At 45.7% G+C, this 25527-nt stretch overlaps 1 protein-coding gene across 2 annotated transcripts in view; it reads right to left on the reverse strand.

Moving 5' to 3' along the window:
* Positions 1 to 9878: 9878 nt before the first annotated feature.
* Positions 9879 to 25527, reverse strand: part of C8H1orf21 (chromosome 8 C1orf21 homolog) — a 129729-nt gene continuing 114080 nt past the window's right edge. For both annotated transcript variants that reach the window (XM_069789586.1, XM_069789587.1), the window contains exons 5-6: positions 21240 to 21300; positions 9879 to 10644 (exon numbers count right to left, since the gene is read on the reverse strand). In XM_069789586.1, coding sequence (XP_069645687.1) covers positions 10606 to 10644; positions 21240 to 21300 — 100 coding nt within the window. In that variant the 3' untranslated portion in view covers positions 9879 to 10605. The remainder of the gene's footprint in view (positions 10645 to 21239; positions 21301 to 25527) is intronic.

Raw genomic sequence — 25527 nt, forward strand, 5'->3', positions numbered from 1 at the left:
CAGGACTTCAGGGACTGAAGTAGTTTGGAGCAAAGGCACCTTCTGCCTTCCTCAGCCCTTGAAGGGTCTTGAAGCTGGGGTACTCAAAAAAGCATTTTGGTCTGTGGGGTATATAACAACACACTTGAAGTCCTGTACGTTTCCTTTGCATCTATTTCTTTCGGGAGTAGTAGGTGTTCCTCAGATAGAAGTCTGCTGTCTATTGACCCTGCAATTGCATTGGCAGCTGCTGCTGTACGTGCGGGCTCTGTGTTTCACTGGGGCTGGACAGACAAACAGGTCAGTGCAGGGCACCATGACTCAGAGCCAGGCAAACAGAAATGTTCTCAGAACTCCAGCGCAAACCTGGGTCTTTGCAGAAAAGATTAAAATAATGGTAATAAATATATGATAATTAAATTTATGAAAATAATGATAATACCACAAGGAAGCATGTGAAGAGGCAGAGATGGAAAGAGGAAAAGGGAGCAATTCTGCATAACCCTGGTCCTCTCAGGCAGGCAACATGTTCACCATGAGAAACCAGGGCCTGAGACCCTGTGCAGGAGGGTTTAACCTGTTGCCCTCCATTGCTGCTGGGGCCTCGTGGGTGGTGGATGGGGCTTGGGAGGTCAGAGCAGAGCCACAAACAGCAGCAAAGTCTCTCTCTTGTAACTGGGATAACGAGACCTTGGAGCAAACCCTCAGCAAACTGCATTGCTTTTTATTGAAAAAAAACACCCAAAAAAGGGGGAAAAACTCTGTCTCACAGGAATCAATGTTCTCTCTTAGCAATACCCTCCCACAGTCCTTGGAGGGCCTGGGTGTCTCTTTCCATGTTCATCTCCACCACCTTGCCAGCTGTGATGCCCAGATGCTCTTTGGTGTAACAAGGAGTTGCCCTCCCATTGAAGATGGTCTCTGAAAAGGCAAAAATACTATGCAAAATTAACAGCTAGGGTGCCTCCCAGCCCTGCCTCTCTCTGTATTTCCTTTATAACATGAAATCAGGAGTATTTTGGTAGTTATTTCTGGCTCTGAACACATTCCTGATGCTCCTGCCTGCAGGGACTCCCACTGCACGGATGCACAAAGTGTAAGGGAAGCACAGCAGCGTTGGTATGTCACAGCTCCTACTAAACCTATCCTTAATAATTACTTTATGCCAATAGCTGCATTTGATGGGCCATTACTCCATTTTTCACATTTCCACTTTCCAGTTAGGTCACTCAAAGCTGGAGAACTTCGGCGGCTCTGACCAAAATTCAGCCTCGGCTGCTGCTGCATGTCCCAAGATCCATCGTTCACGTCAGCCTGAAGCTGCCAGTGGCAGGAGTCCCATTTTCTTCCTAAAAGTGCTACATAAAAAGGTAATGTTAATAAACGTTTCCAGCTGGAATGGTCCTATAAAACACCATTTGCCTGGGAAAGTTCACCCAGGATGTTAAACCCCATTGCGGGCAAATTCATCTTTATTAATCCTTTGGTGGAGGGCACAGCGTGATGGCATGACACCAGGCCTGCTCCGACTGCAGAGGCATTTAAGCCAAAATCGTGAAAAAAAGCAGGCGCAGTACTCAGTGGTACCCGCACGTGCTTTCGGGGAGCACCGGGACCACCCCAGGACGGCTCAGCCACCCCACCGGCTGCGACACCAGGACAGACCTGATGGCAGCAGTGTAGGGCAGAGAATAAGAAGAAATACGGAAAACTAGTTCCACCAATCCTTAAAACACCCCACCCGAGCATTTCTCTGCCTTCGTGCCCCTCACCAGGCGCTGCCATTGCCTTCGCGGGCTGCGAGCACTGGGCTGGGAAGGAGTTACTGGGTTTGGGGCACGACCCCCGGCTGAAAGAGATGCTCGGAGGTTTGCCAGTGGAGCGGCAATGTGGGCGAGAAGAAATGATGAACAATTCAGAGCTGGTTGTACTGAATTTGATGCATTTTGGGATTTCTCTATAGACCTCTCCTCCTTGCGGGTGGCAGGGTGGTAACACAGTAAATGTTGGTCCTTACACACGTGTGATCCCTCCACGGCAAAAGTCCCTCCTCTGGCCCAGCACTCCTCACACTCTGGTTTAAGAAAATCAGCAAAGGCAGCTTAGAAAGGCGTAAGGGAAAAAAAAGGCAAAAGATGTGCAGGAAAGGGCAAAAAGCCATTTCCGACACAGGCCGGCTCTCGCAGCTCTTTTATGTAACCAAGCATGTGGCTTTCCACATTTATTTTAGGGTTTGACACGGGTTATCCGATTACCAGGCAGAGAGCATCTCTGTTAAATGATGTCAATCTTCACCGTACTGGCATTACAGCATCATAAAAAATTACATAGCTGCTATTTTGGGTAGCAGCTCTCTCCGACTCAGTGAATAAATGCATCTCCATATGACTCACTCTGGGGGATTATTAATAGACACAAAAGCAGAATGCCAAAAACCCAAGAATATCACTCAGTTACCACACGTAGCTTTCTAGTTTCTCGCAGCAATCACACTTGAGAACTTTTTGTCTCAAAAAATTAATATTATATATATAGGAGGAACAAATTTTCTATTCAACTCATACCTTGAAGGCTTGGGCAGGGTTGGGGGGAAGAAAGTCTGCAGCGAGGGAGGATGCTCTTTGCTCCAGCTCTGGGTGTGCAGGGTACCACACTCTGGCCCTGCATCGCACGCTGGGCTAACGCCCGTTCAGGGCAACGCCTCCTGCTAACAGACCTGTTAAGGCAAGTCTGCCACTATTGACAAAGCTTGAAATAAAAGCTCAGGACTCCTCATTTAAACAGAAACCATCCGGGACGGCAGAGCAGTGGGGAGGAAGCGAATTGTTCCAAGAGGGAAGAAATCACACGCTTCCCCTTTTGCTGCGTGACAGCCATACCTGCGTGACAGATAAATTGGCGATAGGCAGCAACTGGCAAATAAAGATACGGACTCAAGCCTGGAGCTCACCCTGCCCCGAGGCTGGCTTCTTCATTCAACCAGCTTTTCAGTAATCGGGATGAAAGTCATCAGTGAGGTCCTCCGTGCTGTCCTGGCCCTGCTGGCACACAAAACTGCTGCATTCAAACAGAGTCAGCTTTGATAATGCAGGCAAACCTTTAAAAAAAAAAATGACACTTTTCCCCTTAAATGTTCTGTTGGTGTTTGTGACACTGCTGAGACGCTGCCATGGGAGCAGGGATTAGGTGTTCATGAGGATGGCATTATAGCTGGCTTTTACAAAGCAGGTTCACAGTCCCACACGTTTATGATGATGATGATGAAGACTGTGCCATCTTCAAGCTCAAAGAGAGCATTCACCTGAATGTCAAAGACATGAACTCGTTTGAATTCTACCAACTTTCACATTTCACAGTTCCCCTGTGCTGGGATTTGTTTCCCTTTGCCGAACACTATATCCACAACAGCGCAATAGCTTTAGTATGACTTTTCACCCTTTCACCAACCTTTTGGATGTTTGACATCAAGGTTTGCTCCCCAACAGTAAAGCAAATAACATGCCCCTCCAAAGCCATCCCTGCATTCCTTGTCTCCTCTCCCCAGACATCTCCAGAATGAAACTACATAGGTAAACATTTCAGCCTGAAAAAGGAGCTTTTCCCAGTGGTAGCAGGACCCAGAGCAGGGGCCAAAAGGCAGCAACGCTCCATCCTGCTTGCCACGGGGGGTGGCACATGGACACACACTTGCATTCACCCAGCTTATAGATGGTGTTGGCTTTATAAAATGTTCTTTAATGTTTGTTAGGTTAGAAAATTTAAGCTTACAGAGCTGATTATGCCGGGTATGTGGCTCCGTAAAGCCTGGTGCTCTTCATTGGTGGCAGGGAAGGGGTGATGAGCTCTACTGCTGGTCCTCACAGGCTGATATGATGTGGAGGTGAGGGAGGTTACCCCCACACTGGGCAGGTGGAGGCACCTGACGGGCCACCAGAGCTCAGGTTTGCTCTCGGTTTATAAAAGAAAGGGGAAATGGCCAACGTGGCAAGATGCGTTGTAAAATGTGAATATAAAGCATGTATGTTGGATATGAAGCCTACGTGGCATCATGGACTGTCATCTGCGAAGCAGCAGTGCAAACCAAAGCTGTTGATGGGACAGAAATGCCAACAGCAACTGGAAATTACCCCCTTTTATTTAAAGCTCATATTAAATTCGTTCCTTGGCAGATGCAGACATTACCCAGCTGGAAGCCTCTCCTAGTCTGAAGTTCTGGCGTGTCAGCCAAGCCGATCTGGAGTTGAGTCATTGCTAACTCCAAAATCGAAGTGACAGGTAATCATTGTTTTATAGACTTGATAAAACTGAAATAGCTGAGAACTGAATATTTATCTTCAGTCTAATTTTCGGTTGATGATGGCAATGTCTTCAGAACTTAAACATGTCTCTCTGGTGCTTCATCTACCCATTCACTCTTGCCTACTAATTCAGATTTTAAAGTATGTATGTGTTGTGCTTCATGGGCAGTGCCAGTCATCAGTTGGGCTCTCTTACAGCAATTAAAAGGCACGCTGCAAAAAAAAAATCATGCAATATTGCCGATCACTGCCTCCTTTCTCTTACAGCCGTGGTCGCCGTGTCTTGTGGCAGCACCATGCACAACTCCACTGGCTGCAGAGGTCAGAGCCTGCCCGAGCACGCACGGGGATGATGGGATGAGGGCATTCGTGGGCTGAAGATTTCACTTGTGCAGCCAGGATTTGGAAAGCACTGCTATTCCTGTTGTGCACAAAGGGATGGAGAGGTGCAGTAAGTCAACCCAGGTTCTGCATGGTCCATCCATGGCCACAAAGGACTCATGGCAGGGGAGGATGCAAAGCTGGGTCTTCTAGGTCCCAGCGCAGAGACTTACTTTAAAAAAAAACCACCCACCCCCACCTCTGACTGAAAGCAAAGAAAGAAATTAATGTTAAGTTTCAGATGGCATAGTTTTGGGGCTGAAGTCTAGTATCAGAGAAGGGTTCGTGGGATCCAGGAAACAGCAGTATTAGTAGTCAGATAATTAACCAGCTGTTTTGATGATCCTTTTCGAGGGCATTCTGGCCAAGGTCTGCTAACTGGTTTCTCTGTTATATCTATTTGCATGTCCATCCTCTCCATCTGCCTATAGGGTTTCCAGGCTGCTCATCACCCCCGATACCATAATGTCTATGTGCCTCCCAATAGCACCAGGCAAATAAAACACCTGCAGGCATGACTGCTTCACGAGAAGTCAAAGTGGATCCTGCTCCAGGCAGTCCAGGTGTGTTTTCAAAAAGATAAGTCTAAACAGAGATTTGGAGGAATAATCAGAGGAAAGGCCATCTGCTGAACAGTCCCAGTGAGTCCAAGACAACATCCTAAAAATCACCAGCCACACCAGCAAAAGCCCTGAGAGCTTCTAATACACTGCCCAGTTCTTCATGATGAAGTGGGAATCTCTGCAAAATTTTAGAGAAGCCCAGAGTTTGTCAAGCTACACTCTCTAGTGGTTCTACAGCTTAATTTATGTGGAAATCCTGCAGAGGCTCAGGAAGTCCATCCACCCATGCAAGTCTTGCTCCTGTAAGGAGTTATTGCCCATTTTTCCCCAAATGGGACAGGCTGGGAGTTGCTCAATTCCTTCACTAGTTTCCTCAAAGTCCTGGCGCTGGAGAGAAACCACTCCTGGTCCCTCATATCGCACACAGAGACCTGGCCCAGAACATCTCCTGCCAGGATTCTGGAGGGGAAAAAGTACAAGTGTCAGCATCTAAATGATGTGAAATGATCCGCAGCCTTCCGAGATGAAAAAAGCACTAATAGGAGTTCAGGTTTCTTTAATCCAGTTTAGGTGTAGACTCCTGTGACTCAAATATGCCTTGGGTCAAATTCTGCTCTTGGTTATAGGGTGATGATGTTGAGGCAAAACAATGCCTTGGCATCGAGGGTTGGTGCTGGCATCCAAGAGCAGGATTGCCCCTTGCCCCTGAAAAAGACAAATATCAAATGCCAACCTCCAAAACAGAGTAAAACCAGAGCGGCACGCAGAATAGCCGGCTCCTCCTTGGACCAAAGCAGTCACAACCCAAGCGCATCAGAAAATCATCACACACAATCACATAACACACACAACCACACTTCAGGTAGGAGGGTAAAGCTTCCTTCTGCCAACCACAAGTGGACCTGTCCCCTTGGTAAGCTGGATGCTGTATGGAGGGTGGAAGGGTTTGGGAGGGGGCACAGGTGAAGAGAAGCTCACAATAATTAAATAAAATACAGGCATCATCTTTTTAGGCCAAAGCATATGTGTTGCGATAGATACAATATGGAGACAGTGAGTAAAGGAGACATTGCCAAAAACCTCACAAAACTAGACTGAACACAACAATGTGTCTCTATCCCTGCCTACTAGTGATGGAGACAAAAATAAGTGTCAGATAGACAGTCAATAAACAGATTTTTCTTTTCCCCAGGTGTCCTTCTTCAGGTCAAACGCATCCTATGAGCACTGCACCAAACTGTGCCCAAATTGCCCCGAGAGCATCAATGTTCTATCTCAGCAAGCCCTGCTTGTTAGGTGAATGACGATGATCATGCAGCTCTGGCACGCTGGCTTTGCACCTGCCTGGGATGGAGCATCCATCCAGGCAGCCCTTGGAGGGCTATGGGCCCCTTGGGTTGGGTATTTGGGAGGCTTTGGCATGCACCAGCCATGGCATAAGGCTGGATCTGGCGATGGTCACTGGCCTCTTGGGCAACTCTTCCCACTCCCTGGTTCCTCTCCTTGCTCTTGCCCAGGGCTAATGCTTGAAGTAGGCTCCGAGGAGGAAAACCAGCCCAGCTCAAAGGGCTTTAGAGAAAGGAAAAAGCACATCAAGGGAAGAATGTTGACTGCAAAACCCCTTCACCACAATTTTCTCCAAGATCTCAGAATATGACTCGGAGCTTATTAAATAGTGTCAGCCTCTTAAAGAGAAGTTTGGCCCCAAATGGTTTTCCTGGTATTTCTTTTAAAAGAAACCTTGAAAAACCCATTTACAACTAAGCACAGCACATCCGATACAAGCAGTTTTCCTCTTCTTCCCACCCTCTTCTTTTCCACCCCACTGAATATATCTCAGCAGAGTAAAAAGTAAGGTGGAGGTATGCCTTCACGGAGGGATGCAGTTTAAGCTACAGTAATCTGCTTCTACTATTATAGATGCTCAGCCGCTGCATATATTTAGACTTTTAACAAAATCTGCTAGGACTTTGCAAAGGTGGAAGAAATAAAGCAGGTTAAAAACCAATGTTCATCCAAGTGACCTTGTGGGTCTGCTTGTGGCACGTGCAACTTCTTACAAGGGGGTTTGGTTATTCTTGTCCATTTCCCAAATGCTACACAGCTCCCGTCAGGTCCCTGCACTTGCTCTGGATATGTTTTTGCACCAAGTTGTTGCTCAAAGCTTGAGAATATGGTTATCCTGCTTCAACAAGCAAAGCAGACCACTCTTAGGGGCTGAGGGGTGGAGAGAGGGACATCAACCCAAAGCCTGAAGTGCTTAGAAACCATTTTATATTTCATAGACTTCAGACATTCAAGACTGGAAAAAGGTTTCTGCTCTTAAGTTTTTTTCCATTTAATAAGCATTTTTTCCTTTTAATAAGCAATCAGCGCTGATCTTTTCGCTTTTCCATATCCCAAACAGTTTGAGAGCAAGTCTCCTGCCTGACCAAGAACCTGAGTCAGCTGAAAACCATCAAGAAGCTCCTGGGTTCTGCTTGGCACACCATGATGGTCGCAAGATGCGCCATGGCCAAGGATTTGCTGACTGGATGTGAACGGGCAACACCCCTCCCCCAGCCTCAATTCTCTTCATGTTTTCATGTTTCTTGCAGAAGGGTAGAGCAAATCAAAGCCTGTTGCCCTCACCTCAACCCCACCAGCAGCCTGGGGCAGTTCTGGAGCACATCAACTCCAAAGACAACTACTGATGCCCTCCAAACCTCCTGCCCATCCTCATGCCTCCACAACCAGCAGCAGGACAGTCTACCCAGGCATTCACAAGTATTGTCACCTAGAGGTCCACCAGTGAGGTTAAAATCCATACAGAAGACTAAAGCACTTGCTGCTGGTCACATTAAGTGCACAGGTAAGATGGGAATTAGTTCTCCTTCCCTCACAAAGCTTCCACCAAAGCCCATGCTTTTGGTGCCATCATCAGCAGCAAGGAAAATAGAAAAAAAAAAAATATTAAAACTAATAGGTGGCTGAAAGAAACTCCATGTAAAAGGAGGCTGGTGTGTTGAAAGACCATGACGTATCTGTAACACAGGCTTTGTATGGGGAAATTTATACATGAGATGTTCAGCATCTAGAAAATGAACAATGTTTCAAAAGGACAGCCCCAATTCCATCACGCTTCTACTACTTGGAAAAGCTTTATAAGGCAGTTTTGAGAGAAGCATTTGTGGGATCAAGCCCCAGGACTTTTTATTAATTAAAGTGTTTAAATAATTGAAATGTGCAGTCTCTTGACTCTCCTTAGCGTGGCTACCTGCTTGAGAGCTGACATAAATTATGGAAAAAAAATCATATGCAAGAGGACAGAGTTATCACCTTGAAGAATTTGTAACAGATCAAACGGCTCCATAGCACTGAGAAATGCCAACAGCCCTAAGAAGGACAATGTGATGGGAGGAAGGTGGTGAAATCTCATCTCTGGGGAAGTCAGGAAGCTCGGGAACAGCTGTGTGGTCAAAGCAGCTGCCGAAATGCTGCAAGGATTTAGGAAAATCAGAATTTGCTGGGAATTTTTGACCATTAACAGGATAAAGAAGCATGTGGTGAAACCTGCCAGAGAGGACCCTGTCACTGAGCTCTTATATGGGAAGCTATTAAAGCTAGGTAGTGCTTGAGTTGTCCCAATCCTGTGATACAGCAATGACTCAACTCGACAGGAGACCAGGGGACTGAGCAGTTTGCAGCATTCAGAAATAGCTTCTACCTTAAGAAGAGAGCTTGAGACTGCAGCCTCACAAATGCTGCTTGGAAAGCTGCTCTTGCTGGAGGTGCTCACATCCAGTCCTGCACAAATAAGAGTAACTCCCGGGTCTCTCTCCCTGGTGGGCCCTCCCTACCCCACTGCCTGAAAGCCAAAGGAAAATCCAGTGCAGGGAAGGAAGCATAAGGAACTTGCCTTTTTTTTTTTTTTCAATATTCTAGGGATGGCACAGCACTAATAGGGAACAAAATCTTCTGACGTGGACTGTCCAACCCCACTCGGAGCAAACACTGGAGGAAATCTCTTTAGTCATGAAAATCCCTAATATTTTAGAGATTTTTCAGAAGTCACAGGCTATTTTTGAGGGACTTCAAACCCTTTAAAGGGATCTGATTTTCAGAAGGTCCAGTGAAAAACGGCCAATGTTAAAAGGCTTTGGGCTGAGTGCCCCATTCAAGTATCGGCCATATCAGCAAAAGATGCTATTAATGCAATCTCATGGTCTGTTCCACATACATCACACACACCAGAGCAACGAAATCAATACAATACAGAAACCTATGTCCTGACAAAGTGTCTCCATGGGATGTAGTACAAACCTGGCCCTCATATGGTGTCAAAGCAGGAAGAAATATCAGTACAGGTAACAATCTCTTGTGAAATAATAAATACAGAAGGTGGGGTTTTTTTTGTTTGTTCAGGGTTTTTTTTGTTGTTGTTTTTACTCATGACAGCATTTGTTAAAAATATTACATCTGCTTTTGAGAAGGTAATATCCTCTCTGTATAATATGGAAAAATAAACTCTACAGGACACACAACAGATACCCCCAGCTGGCACAGAGCTGCTCCAAGAGATTAGATCCACAGACTCATTAACGCAGAGGGCTGGTTTTGCCTTCCTTGTCCCCCAACTCTTAAAACATTGTGTTGTAGGAATGGTAAAAGACAAGAATACATAAAAACAGTAAAATGTTTATTTTCTTAGAAAAAAAGAGATTCAAAATGATTGTGATCATACTCCCATTCGTGCTCAGCAAAGCCAATACTGCAAGCTTAGTCCTTGATTAAGATACCTATTAAATGAAATTCTTTTTCCTCTTAAAATACAAATTCCTGCTCCTGCATCACTTCCAGTATTTCAGTGATAACATGCTTTTAATGGATAATAGTTTCTCGGCTTCTTCTCAGCAGAGAAACAAGGCCTGCTGTGGCAAAAACATCCCATCTCCAAAGCTTGAAATCACCAGCATTAATAAGCACTCTGGCCCAAACGCGGACTGACAGACAGCTTAAGGGTGTTTCTTAGATGCTTGAATGTTCACTTATGGAAGCTTTGTATAACACTACCTCATCTGATAGAAAACAGGCCAGAAGCCTCAATAAAATCAACAACGTCTTTTGGATTAACTTTAAGGATTTGCTGCATATCTGGACACAGAAAAAAGTGAGAAGTTGCAACAAGTTTTAACTAGCAGCAACAAAAACAGTTCCTTACGAGTTCTTAGCAATATTCCTCATCTGTTCATTAAGAAACACTGTAACTGAATGGAGCATATAATGTGGAAATGATCTTCTTCTGTTATGTAGTGCTGTTCACTCTAGAAGACTTCCAAAAGGTCTCGACTGGGTTGTAATCTATTTACACAGTAGTATTCCTGGAGTGAGGGGCAGAATTGGCACTATGTGACATCCTCCTCTTCTGAACAATAATCACGACCCTGTAAGGAGAAAAGCCAGACAGTTTGTAAATGACTACTTGAAGACAGGAGTAACATAAATCAAGGGAGCATTTACTAATAATACATATCAGTTCTCTAAATTTAGGAGATTTACGCGGTAGAAACCTTAAAAATAGGGAATGGAGTTTGCACAACTCCTCCAACCTTCCTGAAGGTTTGCATGAAACCAGGACAGGAGACCCTGCCCTTTCTGTCACTATTAATCTCATAAATTTCATCCCCTATATTGAATTCCAGGGGCAGTCCAATAAACTGATTTACAAAACTATTTTATGTAAAGATACACCTTGATGGACACAACCCTATAGACCTGTTGCAAAAAGATAATCTCTGAGGCAAAAGCAATGAAGCATGTAATCTATGAGCAAGACAAGTCAGCTGCTGTGAACGAGAGTACTTCATCTGATAACCTAGCAAGAGTTTAATGTAAGAGCAAAAGATATTATTCGTATTGAAATTACACTTGCACAATGGGGGAAAACAGGCTAACTTTCACAAAACACAGACTTCTTACAGACCAGTCATGTTATGCCTTCCAGCCCATCCCAAACACAAGACTTGCAGCAGCATCTATCTAAGTATTACCCGCAGGAACGTCTGGAGAAGATATGTTCCATGCCTCACTAGCTGCTTCTTGCAAAGCAGCAAGAAGAGGACCCAACAGGACCCACTGTCCTGTTTCTCTACACAGAAACAGATGGAACTGAGCTTTTCAACACACAAGCCACCCAAGATATCCTGCGTAAAACAAGTGCCTCAAACATAGTACCAAAAATCTCAACCTCTGGACTATTTCGCATTGTTCCCATGTGCCAGGTGTACCTGGCATGAGCGCTTGCATGTTCCATGAGCGCTTGCATGGAAAATCCCAGCAGCTGAGGAAAGGGCTGGCAAAGAAGAAGAAGAAAAGGAGAAACACAAGAGTCTCAGATCTGCAATAAAATGTAAAAGCTCAACAACACCCTGTAAGCAGAAGGGACCAACTCAGCAGTGGTAAAATGGGTGAAGCTCTACTCACTCAAGGAGTGGTACCCAGTTGCCCCACAAATCAACTCCAGTCACTGTCCTGTCTGGAAAGAGACAGGGGAAGGAAAAAAGTAAAAACAGAAAAGCGAGAGATGTTTCTTGATGCAGCTATCAGTTTATCTGGGATGCACAGCTGGGGTACACATCAGGAACAAAGGCTCCAAAATGTCTCTGCAATTAAAATCCCACTGGCGATGCTGGGATTGCACAGCGTGCTTTGCTGGAGGGTCCACACCCAGGAATGTGTGGTGCTTTAACAGCTCTCTGTGGCCCAATACTATTAGTAAAAAGGCTTTCTTAGTATGTTGAAAAAAAACCCCAAGAGACTAATCAGCCCTAATTTCAATTCAGCAATCACTGACCCAGAAAGAAAGGAAAAAACCCCCCATTTTTTTAAAGTAAAAAATTTGATTCAGAAAGAAGGAATGCTGAAATACTTTGCAGCAAAGCCCAAATCCATTGGTTTTCTCCATGCCAGGGACCACAATGCATTTGGACCAACCCATGAGACTAAGCTGGTGGTGATGAAGGGTTTGTGCAACATGCTTCAGAGCTGTAAAAGCCACCAGTAGCGAATGATGACTGAGGCTCAGGGCATTTCCAGGAGACTGATTTACCTGGTTCCCAGGCCTCCTGCTCAAGAGGGAGCCCCGTGGCCCATCATTCCCCACTACACCATGCACCAGTGCTATTAAAAGCTCAAACAAACCCAAAACATGGAAGAAAGCTGTCTTGCATTTTTCCCCTCCCATTCCTCCTGTCGTTCTTCTGCTTCTGAGTCTGCTCTGTGGCAATTAAGTGCATCGCTCCTCAAAAGGATTCCAAGAAACTGCTTAAAAACCAACGTGCTGAAGAAGTCCTTGCCATGGCACGGAAGTACCACCTCTCCCCCACCGCCTGAAGGCTGCCGAGAGGCAGGCTGCTGCTGCCAGACACTTTATTTCCATCTTCACACCAGTGGGGATGGAGACACCTCGGTGTCTTGGAGGTGGCCTTCAAGGCTGCGGCCCTCGGTCACTGGCGGGCGGGGAGCTGCCACCATCCCAACCTTCCCGCCAGCCTGCTCCTTCCCGTGAGCGTGCGTGGGCAGTGACGGCACAGCCGAACGGGGGGAGGAGGGTGAGAACTGCCTGAAATGCCAGGAACACCTCCCACACCTTCCTGCAGTGCAACACGCCGCTCTTCCACCTTCCACCTCTTCCATCTTCCATCCCATCTGAGCCCCCCCCGCACGGACCCGCAACCCCAACCCAACTGGCTTTAATTTGATGCCCAAACTGCGCTAACACCTCGACGGCGAGACGAGGAGCCCCGCTGCAGCCCGAGGCTGCTGTGGTTTTTTGCAGGGAAATGCTCCAGAGCTGGGTTTGCCCTGCCGGTGCACCGGCTGGCGGGAAGGGGGAGGACGCGACAAGGGAGCTGGGGGGACACATCCCACAAAAGGCTCCCGCGGCCACTCGGCGGCTGGCTGAAGTCTCCACATCCACGGCCCCGCTCCGCCGCAGAGCCGCGCGGAGGAGCGCGCTGCAATGCAGGGGAAGGGACGCATTTGTTACACGCCAAGAATAATGTTGGAGTGAAGGCACGGCGGGCTGTCAGCTTGCATGCAAAATTAGGGGCTTTGCTTTCACTTGGGGTTTATGGCGAGTTAAGAGGATGTTGCTTTTCTTTCCTTGGGAAAAGGAAGGGCCATGTCCACCTTCTTAGTGGCGGGATGCGATACAACCTGCAGGACCACCCTGCTCTGGCAGGTTTGGCTTCGTTTGTTAGGGGTGGGAATCGGCTGTGACAGCAAACACCCCATTTTGCACATACTGCTGCACCCATCCCATCTGTCCTACACCCACTGCCCTGGCTACGCTGCAAAGACCCACACCAACATGCACCCAGTATTTAATTCCAGGACAAAAACGAAGCATGTAGGGCTCAGCCCAGCAAGGTCTGAAGCGTCCTGACCCAGTTCAACGGGGTTAAGCACATACTAGACTTTAAGCACAAGGGAAACAGCATTTAAGCCCTGGAGCAGCTCATGAGCAGAAAGTCAAGCAGGTGCTTTAGCACCTTCTTGAAGGAGGGCTTGTGGTAAGTGAGGTCTCCTTGAAGAAATACATAGCAATGGGTATTTATCCTCCTAAAAAGAGCAGGAGAGGGGGGAAACCATGCTACAAGGAGGACCAAAAAGTTAAAATTCCCCTTTTTAAAAAATTTTTCTCTAAAGCTTATTCCCTAATTGAATTTTTATCAGTAATAACAAGGTCAGTGTTCCTCAGGAAGATCAGAAGAAGAAGAAGCTGCCTTCCCTGCCGCATTGTAAATCCAACACACGGGTTTCTCGTTGGTGCTCCTTGGGCAGAAAGGCAGGAGAGGTCTCTACCTCCCCATCGGCAGAGGACGAAGGCTGCTTTGGTCCTGCTAAGCACCATGGCCCCAATCCAGTAAAATACTTAAAAATGTCAATTTTTGACCCCTTGGTTGTTTCAGAGGATGCTGGAGGAGATGATACCTCAAGTGGCTGCACCGGTGATCAGTGAGAGGCCTGCTGTGCTTGAGATGAGGAATTATCCTGGTGGGGCTGGGCAAAACCTCACTTGAAATGGTGAGCTAACAGCTTGCAAAGCTGATAAAGTCTTCTGAAGAAACCTCACTGACCACGTGAAGCAGCAGTCAGAAGACGAGCTCTATGACGTGCGTAGAGGAGCTCCGGTAGCATCTGAGTGCAGACCGAAGTGATGGTGGTTTTTTTGGGGGAGCAGATGTGTGTCAGGAAGGAAAAGAAGAAAGCAGAGAAGATGACACCCCCCCCCAATTAGAGCAGCATCGTGGCTGAAAAATGAGAGTGCAGGATTGCCAGCCAAACTCTGTCCCTGCTGCCCAGGGGAGCAGGCTCCCATTTCCAGAGGAGCCACAGGCCCAGCGCATGCAGCTGGTAACAGGAATGTATGGGCCATCCTTTCATAGCTCTTAACAGCACGGGCTATTAAATAAGTTTTAATGACTGAGGGTGTAAATGTACTACACCGAGGAAGATGAGAAGGGGAACACGCACACCCAAGTCCAGGTAATTCCCGAGAAATCCTGTCTTCCTCCCCTGCAGTTTCAAAATCCAACTTACAACTTTTGTAGATGTCCACAGAAATGCCTTAACACAAGTGTGTGAATATAAGATAATTTTTAAAAAGCCTTATGTTCCTTTCCTGCTGCTTGCACCCAAACCAGAAGGGCTCATTCCCCTGCTCTCTCCCCTCGCTGCATCTAGAAAGCGCTGTCATCCTGATGCCCCTACCAGTGCATGCATCACAGCGGAGGATATCGTTTTAGAGAAAAAAAAGAAAAAGAAAAAAAAACCACAGGAAAAGCCCTTTTCCCCATTGTTGCAGTGACAGGCCAATAAACAAAACCCCATGCCACCCGAATGCAGAAGCCTTCCTGGTTCAATAGCCTTTTGTGCAGCTGGCAGCCTTGCCGAGGGAGAGAAGGCAGCTAAGGAGATGCTTCTTCCGCCACGGCTCTGCAGCTTGGCACCAGTATCCTCGTGCTGTGGCCCTGGCGAGGAGAGGAGGAAGAGCAGGCTGGATGGCCTGGGAGAGGGAAATGAGCTGCACCAAGCAGCCCTTTCTTCTGCGGCGGCTGAAAGAGCTTGTGGGACACAGTGGTCCCTTTCAGAGGAGATGGCCAGCACTGGGAAACGTTAGCCTGGCTCTGCGGTGGGAACCCTTTTCATCAATCTGGTTTTGTTTACAGTGCTCGCAGAAAGAATGGGAAGAAAATACCAGGAGGTGGCACTAAATAATTGTATACTGTGCTCATTTTTGTCCGTTTCTTATTTTGCTAGAGAAAAATCAAGAGAGTCATTAAGAACAATCTATTTTGCTAATGAGTTTTAGCTTAATAATTCTGTCCTTGCATACATTTTGGTTAGCACCCCACCCCTATTTCTAACGGCACTCTTTAAATACGATACAAGGAGCTGCATTGTGTCTTCCCCCTGTGTTTCATGCCCAGTTTTACTAATGAGGGGATGGAGCGAGTTGCTGCCAGGCATCTCTCCCATGGCCTCCAACAACAAACCAGTAGCCTCCAACCCAGCTCCCAGCAGCCAGGTGTGCGGATCGGCAGAGAAACCCCTGCAAACCCGCCCTGGCACAGGTGTTCAAGACCAAGTTATCTCTCGACCCAAAGCGACATCCCCTGTGGAAGCAGAAACACGTTGGCCTGGGCTCAGGGTATCCACTGGCTGCATGAGAGTTCATAGCAAGACATCTTCATGTGCTATGACATTTTTTGAATCTCATTTTCTTCCATGAACATGTTTGCATTTTTTAATAAACCACTGTAGCCATGTAGGAAACAGCTTATGATGATGGGACTGGCGATGATTTCCTCTGGTACAGCTTACCTGGATTATTTTGGGGTGTTTTTTTTTACACTACAAAGCCAGAGATGCTTCTTTTCTGAGGGTATAATCCCCAGATATAATCCTAGAACTTGCTTGTCAGCTGTTCAATTATACCTCAGCCTTGGTAGTTTTACCTACAAAAAACTGTAGACAGCAGCCTACACACTGTGCCACAGCCTACAGTAATAAAATATCCTTAAAGGAGATAATTTCTGATGATCATTTTACTGCTCCGTATGTAGGATTCAGAGAAAGAAGCCATTTTTCAGACCATTTTCCATGATAGCCATCATCAAGATGTTTTCGCTAGCAAGCGCTAAATGGGGTAAATTTTCCACATTCAACATTTTATACTTTGCAGCTTTTAATTTTGCTTTTATTTCATGTTTTCAGGGAAGCCTTGGTGGGACAAGGCCCTGTTATGGAGGCACGCACAATCAAATCCAACAGGTGTTAAAGCTCAGACTTATTCTTCAGTAAAAAGTTAGTTAGAACTTGGTAACATTTTGTAAACCACAGGCTCAATGATGTAAAGGGAATTAATACTACACAGCTGACTTAAGAATTCTTAAGATTTAAAGTGATGGCTCCAGAATGCACGTATCACTCACCTAAAAGCTGAGGGCTCTCTCCTTCGAGGAGTCACCTCGGGCAGTGCCGCGACCCGAGGGGGAGTCCCCGACTGCAGACCCGCTGCTCCGAGGAGGACTGGTTCCACCATGTCCTCCGGCGGGACCCCGTTTATACCCCTGCCGAATCTGACCTGTGGTCCTTTAATCCCTATGGGCCAGGAGGGTCACCTCCGTGTACCTGGCGTGTCTCGACTGGCCAGTTCAAATTTCAACCTGCAGCCTCCAGGGTTTGGGGTTTTTTTCTCTTCTCCCTGCCTGGAGAAGTTTCGTTTCCTGTTGAGGGGGTGTACTGCCACAGGCCCCCTCAGGTCTGTGGACCTGAGGTTGCAAAGACTGTGCCCAGGATTAATCCTCCGCTCTGAGCCATCCTGTTCAATTAATGGGATTTCTTCTGAGAGGGTAAGGTGGAGTTTGCATGTGGTCCTACACAAGCAAGGTCCAAATAAATTTGAGGTGTAGGGGGAAAAAAAAAAAAGAAGACTGGAGAAATTTTAGGAGAGACATGCCAATTTGTCTTCTGTGTTTCACAGCAACTCTTTGTGAATCCATATACAATATCTAACTAAATTAGTCCTTGCACTATTAGATTAGAGAAAACATAGGTAACTAATTTATTTGCCTGAATACCAGTACAAACAGCCTCATTTTGCTACAGTTTCTCACTGCAGCCAGCAGAAAACACCAGGTCATGCAGACAGGGATGCTGTTAGTGGGCTGCAATTCTATCTTCTTAATCAGAGATGATATTTAAAAACCAGATTTATCACACCATGATGAGTGCAGCGACTTTCCCTGTCCTGGCTTGGCTGGTGAGACCCATTTCTCCTCTTCTGGGCATCACACAGCAGAGCTCAGATTTATCCAGCGGCTGCTGCGTTTGCTTTAGGAGGAATGTGTCAGTTGCTCTCTGCTTCCTTCTCGGGTTTCCAAGTCATATTTCTGCCTTCATGTCTCAGCTCAAGTTAATCACTCGTACCTCTGACCCATGTCTTTCTAATTTACTCCGGGGGGGTTCTCTCCTGGAGCTTAATTGCTGCTATTACTTGTTGCTCATCCTCTGCTGGAATGTATTTATGTGATTTCAGGCAAGGCCAATTCTCAAAAAATTATGATAATGCTGTCACCAGATGAGCAGCCCCCTTACTGCTGCCTGTCTCTGCTCCATTTTCCTCCTGAACTCTTTGTATGTACGTGCCTTTTTGTCTCCAAATGCAAAGCCCATGACTCTACTCACAGTAACTTCAGTGAGCGTGAAACCCCAAGAGGACTCACTGCAGCTGCTGGCAGACGTCGGGAGCATTTCTGAGCCAGCTTTCGCCACAACTCTCGGGCCTTGTGCTGCTCACAGATGACTTGGTCTTTCCTTTTCCTCTTCTCTCCCTGTGTGGTGCACATCCAGCCTTGGTGTTGCGCCGAAGCTGTGCTCACCCTCTGCCACTACACCAGCACCCCATCATCTGAAAACCATCCCACAGCTGTGCTGAGATTTGTTCAACCTTTTAACTGCCTGGTTCCTATCTGTCTGGATGCATGCTGCTGTCACAGAAACACCATCACAAGAAGCACTCTGTGGTCTGTCATATACATATGACACATACGTATGAATATAACTACTGTTTCCTGTGCTGTCCACTGCTTAACTCTACCCAGTTATTCCCAACATCCCACATAACTTTGCATCTCTGGCTTCTCATCAGGTTTTGGGGTGGTTTTTAGCTCAAATTCTGGTGCCTCTGAAATGACTTGGTTGACTCTAGCAGAACCAACATCTAACCCTCCGTGCGAGGCTGACTTTTACATTCTCAGTCAGTCCTACCTCAGCATTCAGTGCTGAGCCTTCGTTTCAGTATTTCTTCCTTCCAACAAACCCTATGAATTGAATTACCATCATCACACGCAGTTCCCATACATGCAAGTTCAGCTCTAGCTCTCCGAGCAGGGACAGACACCCATGCAGAGAGAGGAACAGATGCCTCCCTCTGAATGCCTCACAGTGTTTTGACACCTAATTTTGGTAGCTGGAAGCTCCATGTGTTGGGGTTGACATTCTGGTTTTTACCTTTGGGTGGCATTTGCAAAGGCGGTTCAGCTTCGTACAGGCAGCCACGAACACAGGTGTGTGTTGGGTACAGACAGGGGCTAGACTTTCAGAGAAATTCTCCAGACCATTTCATTAAGGCTTTTTTGATGTCTAGGATTTGTAAATACTTCATATTTTCAATTGCTAAAACATCAGCCTGTGTTCTTTCCATTTCACGCTTTGATTACAGAAATTTTATTTCAGCTGACCTTCTGTTCACTTAATCGTTTTGCTGAGTCCAAAATGCCCATTTAATTTTCCTCTTTAATTTGTAGCACACACGTTAGAGTTGTTGTTACTCATTTGTATTAGGTGACCTAATACTCCTTGGGATTTCAACGCAAGTTGAGGGATGTTTTGCTTCTGACTGTAGAGTTTCTGTAGACATAGCCCACGGAGTCAGTGATGGACAGCGTCTCTCCCTTACAGAACCAACGCTACTCATGGCCATGGTTACCACGTGAACATTATACAGCATGTTTTGGGACCTCATCAACCATAGGCAACGCCCCTCCCCCTTTTGCAGACTATTTCAGCCGTAGCTGGTGAGCTGCTCAGTGATACAATTCTTTCAATTGTTCTGACTGCTGTCCTCCATTTCCCTGTAGAAGGGACTCAAAATGTTATTTAGGGATCAAACAAAACCCCTTATATTTTCCAGTCTTTTTGGCACTTGTGGTGGATACCTAGAAAAACAATGTATTGTGGGCAAAGATTAATTAAAAAACCCCAAACTTCTCTTAGGAAGACTATTTCCTCAGGCACAGGAGGTCCCCAGAGAAAGCAAATCCCATGTTCAGCTGCGCATTTACTCCTGCCAATCCCATCAACTGTCAGCAGCTTGAAATGCACGGGAGCCGTCTTTCTCTCTTTGTCAGATAAAATTGTGTATTTCCTCTAAATAGGCAATCTCCTGATCCAGAAGATAAATTAGTACAAGAGCCCTGGAGAACATCGGAGCCCCTGCAAGCATCTGAGAGCATGGCCCAAACAGCGAGGAAACAAGGTCAACTGTGTCTCAATGTGGCAGCTGGTGAATGAATGGTATTACTATCCTGAAACAAATCTCAAAACCAAAAACTAACCTCAATTCATTAGATACAGCTACCTGAGGGTCTGGTATGTAGATAAGACAGATCTTCAGAAAATCCATTTCACTGGAGATTCTGTGTTTGACATTATGGAAGGTGATGATGTCCAGGAAAAGCTTCTAAATATTTATAGGGTGAATGCATTTATTCAAAGGAGATGTAGCTTATTACAAATATGTAGAAATTCTACTTTTAAATGCATACTGGTTAAGTAAAATCTTACTCCTGTGAAATACTAGTATAGAAATACTCGTCTCAGGAATCTACAAACTCCTCCCTACTTCTACTCTTCCCCTTCATCAAACTTTTTGCTTTCACGAGGTATTTTTTCTTCAGAGTGGTGTAACAAATTTGTTGCTTGGGACAGATAAGAGATTCACCCGCTGTAGCACTCCAACTCCTAAGACCAGGAGTGTTGGCAAAAATGGCAGAAATTCAGAGTCATCCAAGTAAAAATTTCCCTCCTACTGTGCAACCCAACACTACAATTTGGGAGTACACATTACTTGATTCCAAATGGGGAAGTGAATATTTAATATCAAGTATTAAATAAGATACACCACTCCAAAATATGAAGTGTAAAGAATATATTGGTGAGCAAATATCAGCTCAAGGTATAAGGAAGGGCTGAGATCTAGACTTGATCCAAATAGCCCATTTAATTCCTCAAGTCTCAGTTTCCCATCTATGTTGTGGTACAATTATTCACTACTGGCTCACAAAGCAGCTGGGATTCTCATTTAGAAAACTTGTGAAAGACATGAAAGCTGCTGTCAAGACAATGAGATATGTAAAGAATTATTCACCCTTTTCTTGAAAACATCTCCAGCATCATTATTTTAGTCAGCTTAGGTCTTGAGGCAGGATTATCCATACATACAGCTACACTATCCCTTGGAGCTGGGAGCTATTTTGAAGAGATTCAGCAAGAAATTAGCAGGGTATCCCAGATACTACTGGCATTAAGATTCCAGTTGTCTCCCACGGAGATTAAATGAAAGATCAAATCACTAAGGGCATAAAACCCCACTTTGTTCTTCTCCTTTATCCAGTAGTCCATGTGTATCCTGAAAGTTTGAGTTAATTTGCCATTCATCCTAGACTGGTGATGCTTCCACAAAACAAAGGATTCTCTCCAGTATCTTCTGCAACCTCTTTACCTTTTTGGTCTTCTTTGCACTTGAACTATCTAACCAATGAGCAGTAAAGGGGATCTCAGACCAGAGTCCCTCCAAGTACTGGAGAACATGGAGCGCTGCAACAGTGGCTGGTTGTGCTCTCCATGGAGCCAGGAAACCTGTGTGTCCACCCCCTGGGTGAAAATGTAAATTTCCTTTATTTTGTCTTACCTTTTCAATTTTTTCATCAAGCATTCTGAAGAATTCTTGTTGGCTTTCAGAGATGTGCATGCTGAAAGGCAAAGGAAGAGTATCAGTACCAACAGGATTTCTTCCATTTTAAAAGACTGACGCTGCAGTCCAGGGTTGTTGAGGGACTCAATTGTAAGCGTGCACCACTGCAAAAAATAAATCACTTTACGCTTTCGTCTACAATGATAATTTTTTAATCTTTTTTTTCCCTTTTTTTGGTTTGCCCACAGAAAAATTATTGCATTTAGTTCTGTGTAAGCGTGCTACGCTTGGGATGGTAACCAGGACCCACATGCATCCAGAGGAGACTACTCCCTTTTCCAGGCAGGTTGCAGAAACTTAATAGCCCACTACCTTTCCTTGGGACAGTGAGAGCCCTTTCTGTGTCAAGACAGAAGGTCTTCTAAGACTGCCAACCTCACCACCGCAAAATGAGATGTCTACAATGTGAGGTTAAAGCCTCATGCTGGAAGACCTGTGTACCCTGCTACAGCTGGGCTCTGCACTCAACACCCAGGAACTTCTACAAGCCCAGGCTGGTCCTTCCTCTCCCAGAGAGGTGGTCCTTACTGCTCCCTGAATGGACCCAGCAGATTAGTCACTTCAATTAATTCTGCAGCACCAAGACGCTCAGGGTTAGTGGTATGATTTTGCATTACTGAAGAGGGCTGGAAAATACTCTTTTTTGTTGTCTGTAAAACACTGGCAGTGGGACAAGACAACAGGCCCTTCCCCAGGGGGACCAAATACAGGAAGGTCAGACGCAAAGGAAGGGACAAGGAGACAAAGATGAGGATGCGTGGCAGACAGTATTTGGGGTGTGTCTGCTTTATTTATGTTAGGGGGTGGTGAGAGCCTCCTTCCTGAAATAATGATATCCCTCCAGGAAGGTGAAGCTGGAGCATCCTCTGGACCTGCAGCAGGGAGGAGCGCCTGGGCCCGCGGGGGGCTGGAGAAAAGCACCAGGGACTAAATGCAAGACAAAAAAAGATGTGAAAAAGGAAGGATGGGAGACTGGTGCCAGTGTCCACAGTAATGCCACATGGTTAGAAGGACAGGTCTCAGAGATTTTCTCTGACAGCAAAAGCTGGTTCAGCCTGCTGAATTCCCACCCCAGTCCCCTCTTCCTCAGCATGATCCTTTCAGCTATAATGAGTTAATACTTCTCCCAAGTGCCCAACAACACCCTGCGCTTCCCTACAAAGCTCAGCATTCATACTTCACTTGCTATTGGGATGAATGTATACAATGATTTGCTTATGCTGGACATAAATGAAGGCTCAGTTCAGAAGAGGTCTCTGAAGTGGCATTAAAACCTAAAGCTGGTAATTTAGGAGAGGAAACAATTCACCTTTCAGTGGCTGTGGTAGTTTCTGTCCCCAGCTGTCTGTCTGTCCCTCAGGTTCCCACCTCCACCTGAGATGGGGAAAAAATATTTGTGTGGGGCAGCTGACCCTGTCACCTGCATATTCAGGTGTCTTGGAGAGGAGCTTTAGGGAAGTACAGCCCTTTCTGGGTAGGTAAGCACTAGAAAGATATTCTTGCCTTTGCAACATTATAGATCCAGTTTCTAATAAAATGAGATGATACTGTAATGACTCACCCCAACCATAATTTATAAGAAAACTAAATGAAGGGGAGCAAAAAATGGAGTATTGTGTTGCCATATACATGAAAAGTCCCAGAGGAGGTCCTAAAGCCCTTGCAGGCCATGATCTTCAGAAAAGTTTGGCTGGGCAGTAAAACTGCCCAGCAATTTAGAGATGGAACACACACACACAAATGCTGACACTGTGTATTCTGAGGAGCTGTGTAAAATTGTAAAATCCATGGCAGGGCAGGGAACTGACAGTGTTAATGAACAACTGGAAGAGTCAGAAAACCACCAAATCTAAGCAGAGTTCTTGGGTATCCCTCCAGAAAAAAGCTTTCCCCAAACAGAAACATGGATTTAATTTTCCTTGTAAGAAGCACATCAGAAGGCATAAGAATGCATTTTTAGATCTTTCATGGCAGGCCAATGAAACACATTTTGCCAAAAGATAGGATTTATCCCCAGTACCAGTGCAGACTGAGTGATGAACATCCATTCATCAGCAGACATGCAGCTCTGCCGAGAAGGACTTGGGGACGCTCGTGGGTGACAAGTTGGACATGAGCTGGCAATGTGTGCTTGCAGCCCAGAAAGCCAATCATGTCCTGGGTGCATCACCAGCAGCGTGGCCAGCAGGTCCAGGGAGGGGATGCTCCCCTCTACTCCGCTCTTGCGAGACCCCACCTGGAGTACTGCATCCAGCTGTGGTGTCCCCCAGCACAAGACAGACATCGACCTGTTAGAACAGGTCCAGAGGAGGCCATGGAAATGGTCAGAGGGCTGGAACACCTCTCCTGTGCAGAAAGGCTGAGAGAGTTGGGGTTGTTCAATGCGGAGAAGAGGAGGCTCCAGGGAGACCTTACTGCAGCATTTCAATATATTAAGAGGGCTTATAAGAAACATGGAGACTTATTAGCAAGCCCCGTAGTGACAGGACAAGGGGCAACAGTTTTAACTGAAAGAAGGTGGGTTTAAAATAGACACAAGGAAGAAATTTTTTATGATGAGGGTGGTGAGACACTGGAAGAGGTTGCCCAGAAAAGCTGTGGATGCCCCATCATTGGAAGTGTTAAAGGTCAGGTTGGACGGGGCTTTTGAGCAACCAGATCTAGTGAAAGATGTCCCGGCTCATGTAGGGGGTTGGAACTAGATGATCTGTAAAGGTCCCTTCCAACTCAAACCATTCTGTGAGTCTGTGATTTAGCAGGGTAAAAATGGTATGAAATACTACTTCTTTCATTTTATGCTTCTGGCTGCCGTTACTCCGTGAGTTATGAACATTTCTCAGTGTACTTGATGGGGCATACTTGATCAGGTAGCTGGTTAAAGATGTCAGTGGAGTGAGTTCTGAGGATTACCAACAGAGCAAGTGCCCAAGAGGTCGGGGCAGGGTGCAGTGATGAAGCCCCATGAAGGTATGGCAGGTACCAGGACTCAGTGTAAAGAGGAAGGACCAACACCTTGGCCTCTGTCAAAGACCCCCATAAATCTACTGCTGGCTCCCTGTGTATCCTGTTTTTAGAGTACAGGGCTCTAGACATGCAAGTCTAAATCCTCCTACAAATGGGAAAAGCCCTCACAATCTTACTTTTACAGCCAACGTATTAAAACTCCATTGTAAATGAACTTATAATTTGGTACATTGTCCATGCTTTGTTTTGAAATAAACCAGTTCTACAAGAACAGTCCTACAAGATGCATCTAATGATTAACCTATTCATTTCTGCTCTTCTAGCTGAGTAGCACTTTTCCACCCAATGCCACCCATCCTTGCAGTCAGAACTGTCATGGTTTTTAGATGATAAACCTTAAAAAAAAAAATTGCACATAACAGGCATTTGCTGACTTGGTGATTAGCAACTCAAACACATGTAGCCACTTTATAAACAGAAATCTATTGGTAGGTTGGGTAAACTGCAGAGGCGTGGCAAATAGCAGAGGTTTTACCCAACAACCTAATGTTCCATTCTGTAACTCTCTGAGAAGTTTCCTTACTTTTGCAGGACTGTGATAGAAACATTTACCTCTGCCAATGCAATGTCTTTAGGCTTTTTGGTGAATGAAGGTCAGCTCTGATTTCTGCAGGGACTTTTAAAAATCAGAGTTTGATGAAAGAATGGACAGAGTTCCTCTGCCTTGGATGCACCAGAAGAGATGACCCGTCAAAAGAAATAGTCCTTTTTTAACCCAGGTTGAGTAGCCTCCTGTTAGAGCATCTTAAATACATCTCTGACCCTGCTGGGAAGGACCAAGTTACAATAATGAAGCACAGCTTTGCTGAAGCGTGATTTTACCTCCACCTCCCTACTGTGAATTTCTTTGCAATTACATCTGAAGCACTCAATTTTTCCTTTTGAAAGGAGGCTGAATTATACTGTCAGTTCATTAGGAAATAACTAAAGTTTCCAGACTTGAAACCGTGTACAACGCACTTGGTATGCAGCAAGTTTAAGTTAATAAGTGCCCCGAAGGCATGGCATAAAGAACAGCATTTCCGCTACTGTTCATAATCCAGCAGCAGAGCTTTATCACTTCTTCATTATGAACCTGATACACGGCTACATGTAATCTGTTATTTTCAATCCAATTAGTGATTAAAATGTAACAGTGATTTAGATAAGAAAAGAGTTACTAATATCAATAACTAGCTCTGTAACAGGAGTTAAATATTTC

This window comes from Haliaeetus albicilla, chromosome 8, assembly GCF_947461875.1.
Source record: "Haliaeetus albicilla chromosome 8, bHalAlb1.1, whole genome shotgun sequence".
In the NCBI taxonomy this organism is placed as follows: Eukaryota; Metazoa; Chordata; class Aves; order Accipitriformes; family Accipitridae; genus Haliaeetus; species Haliaeetus albicilla.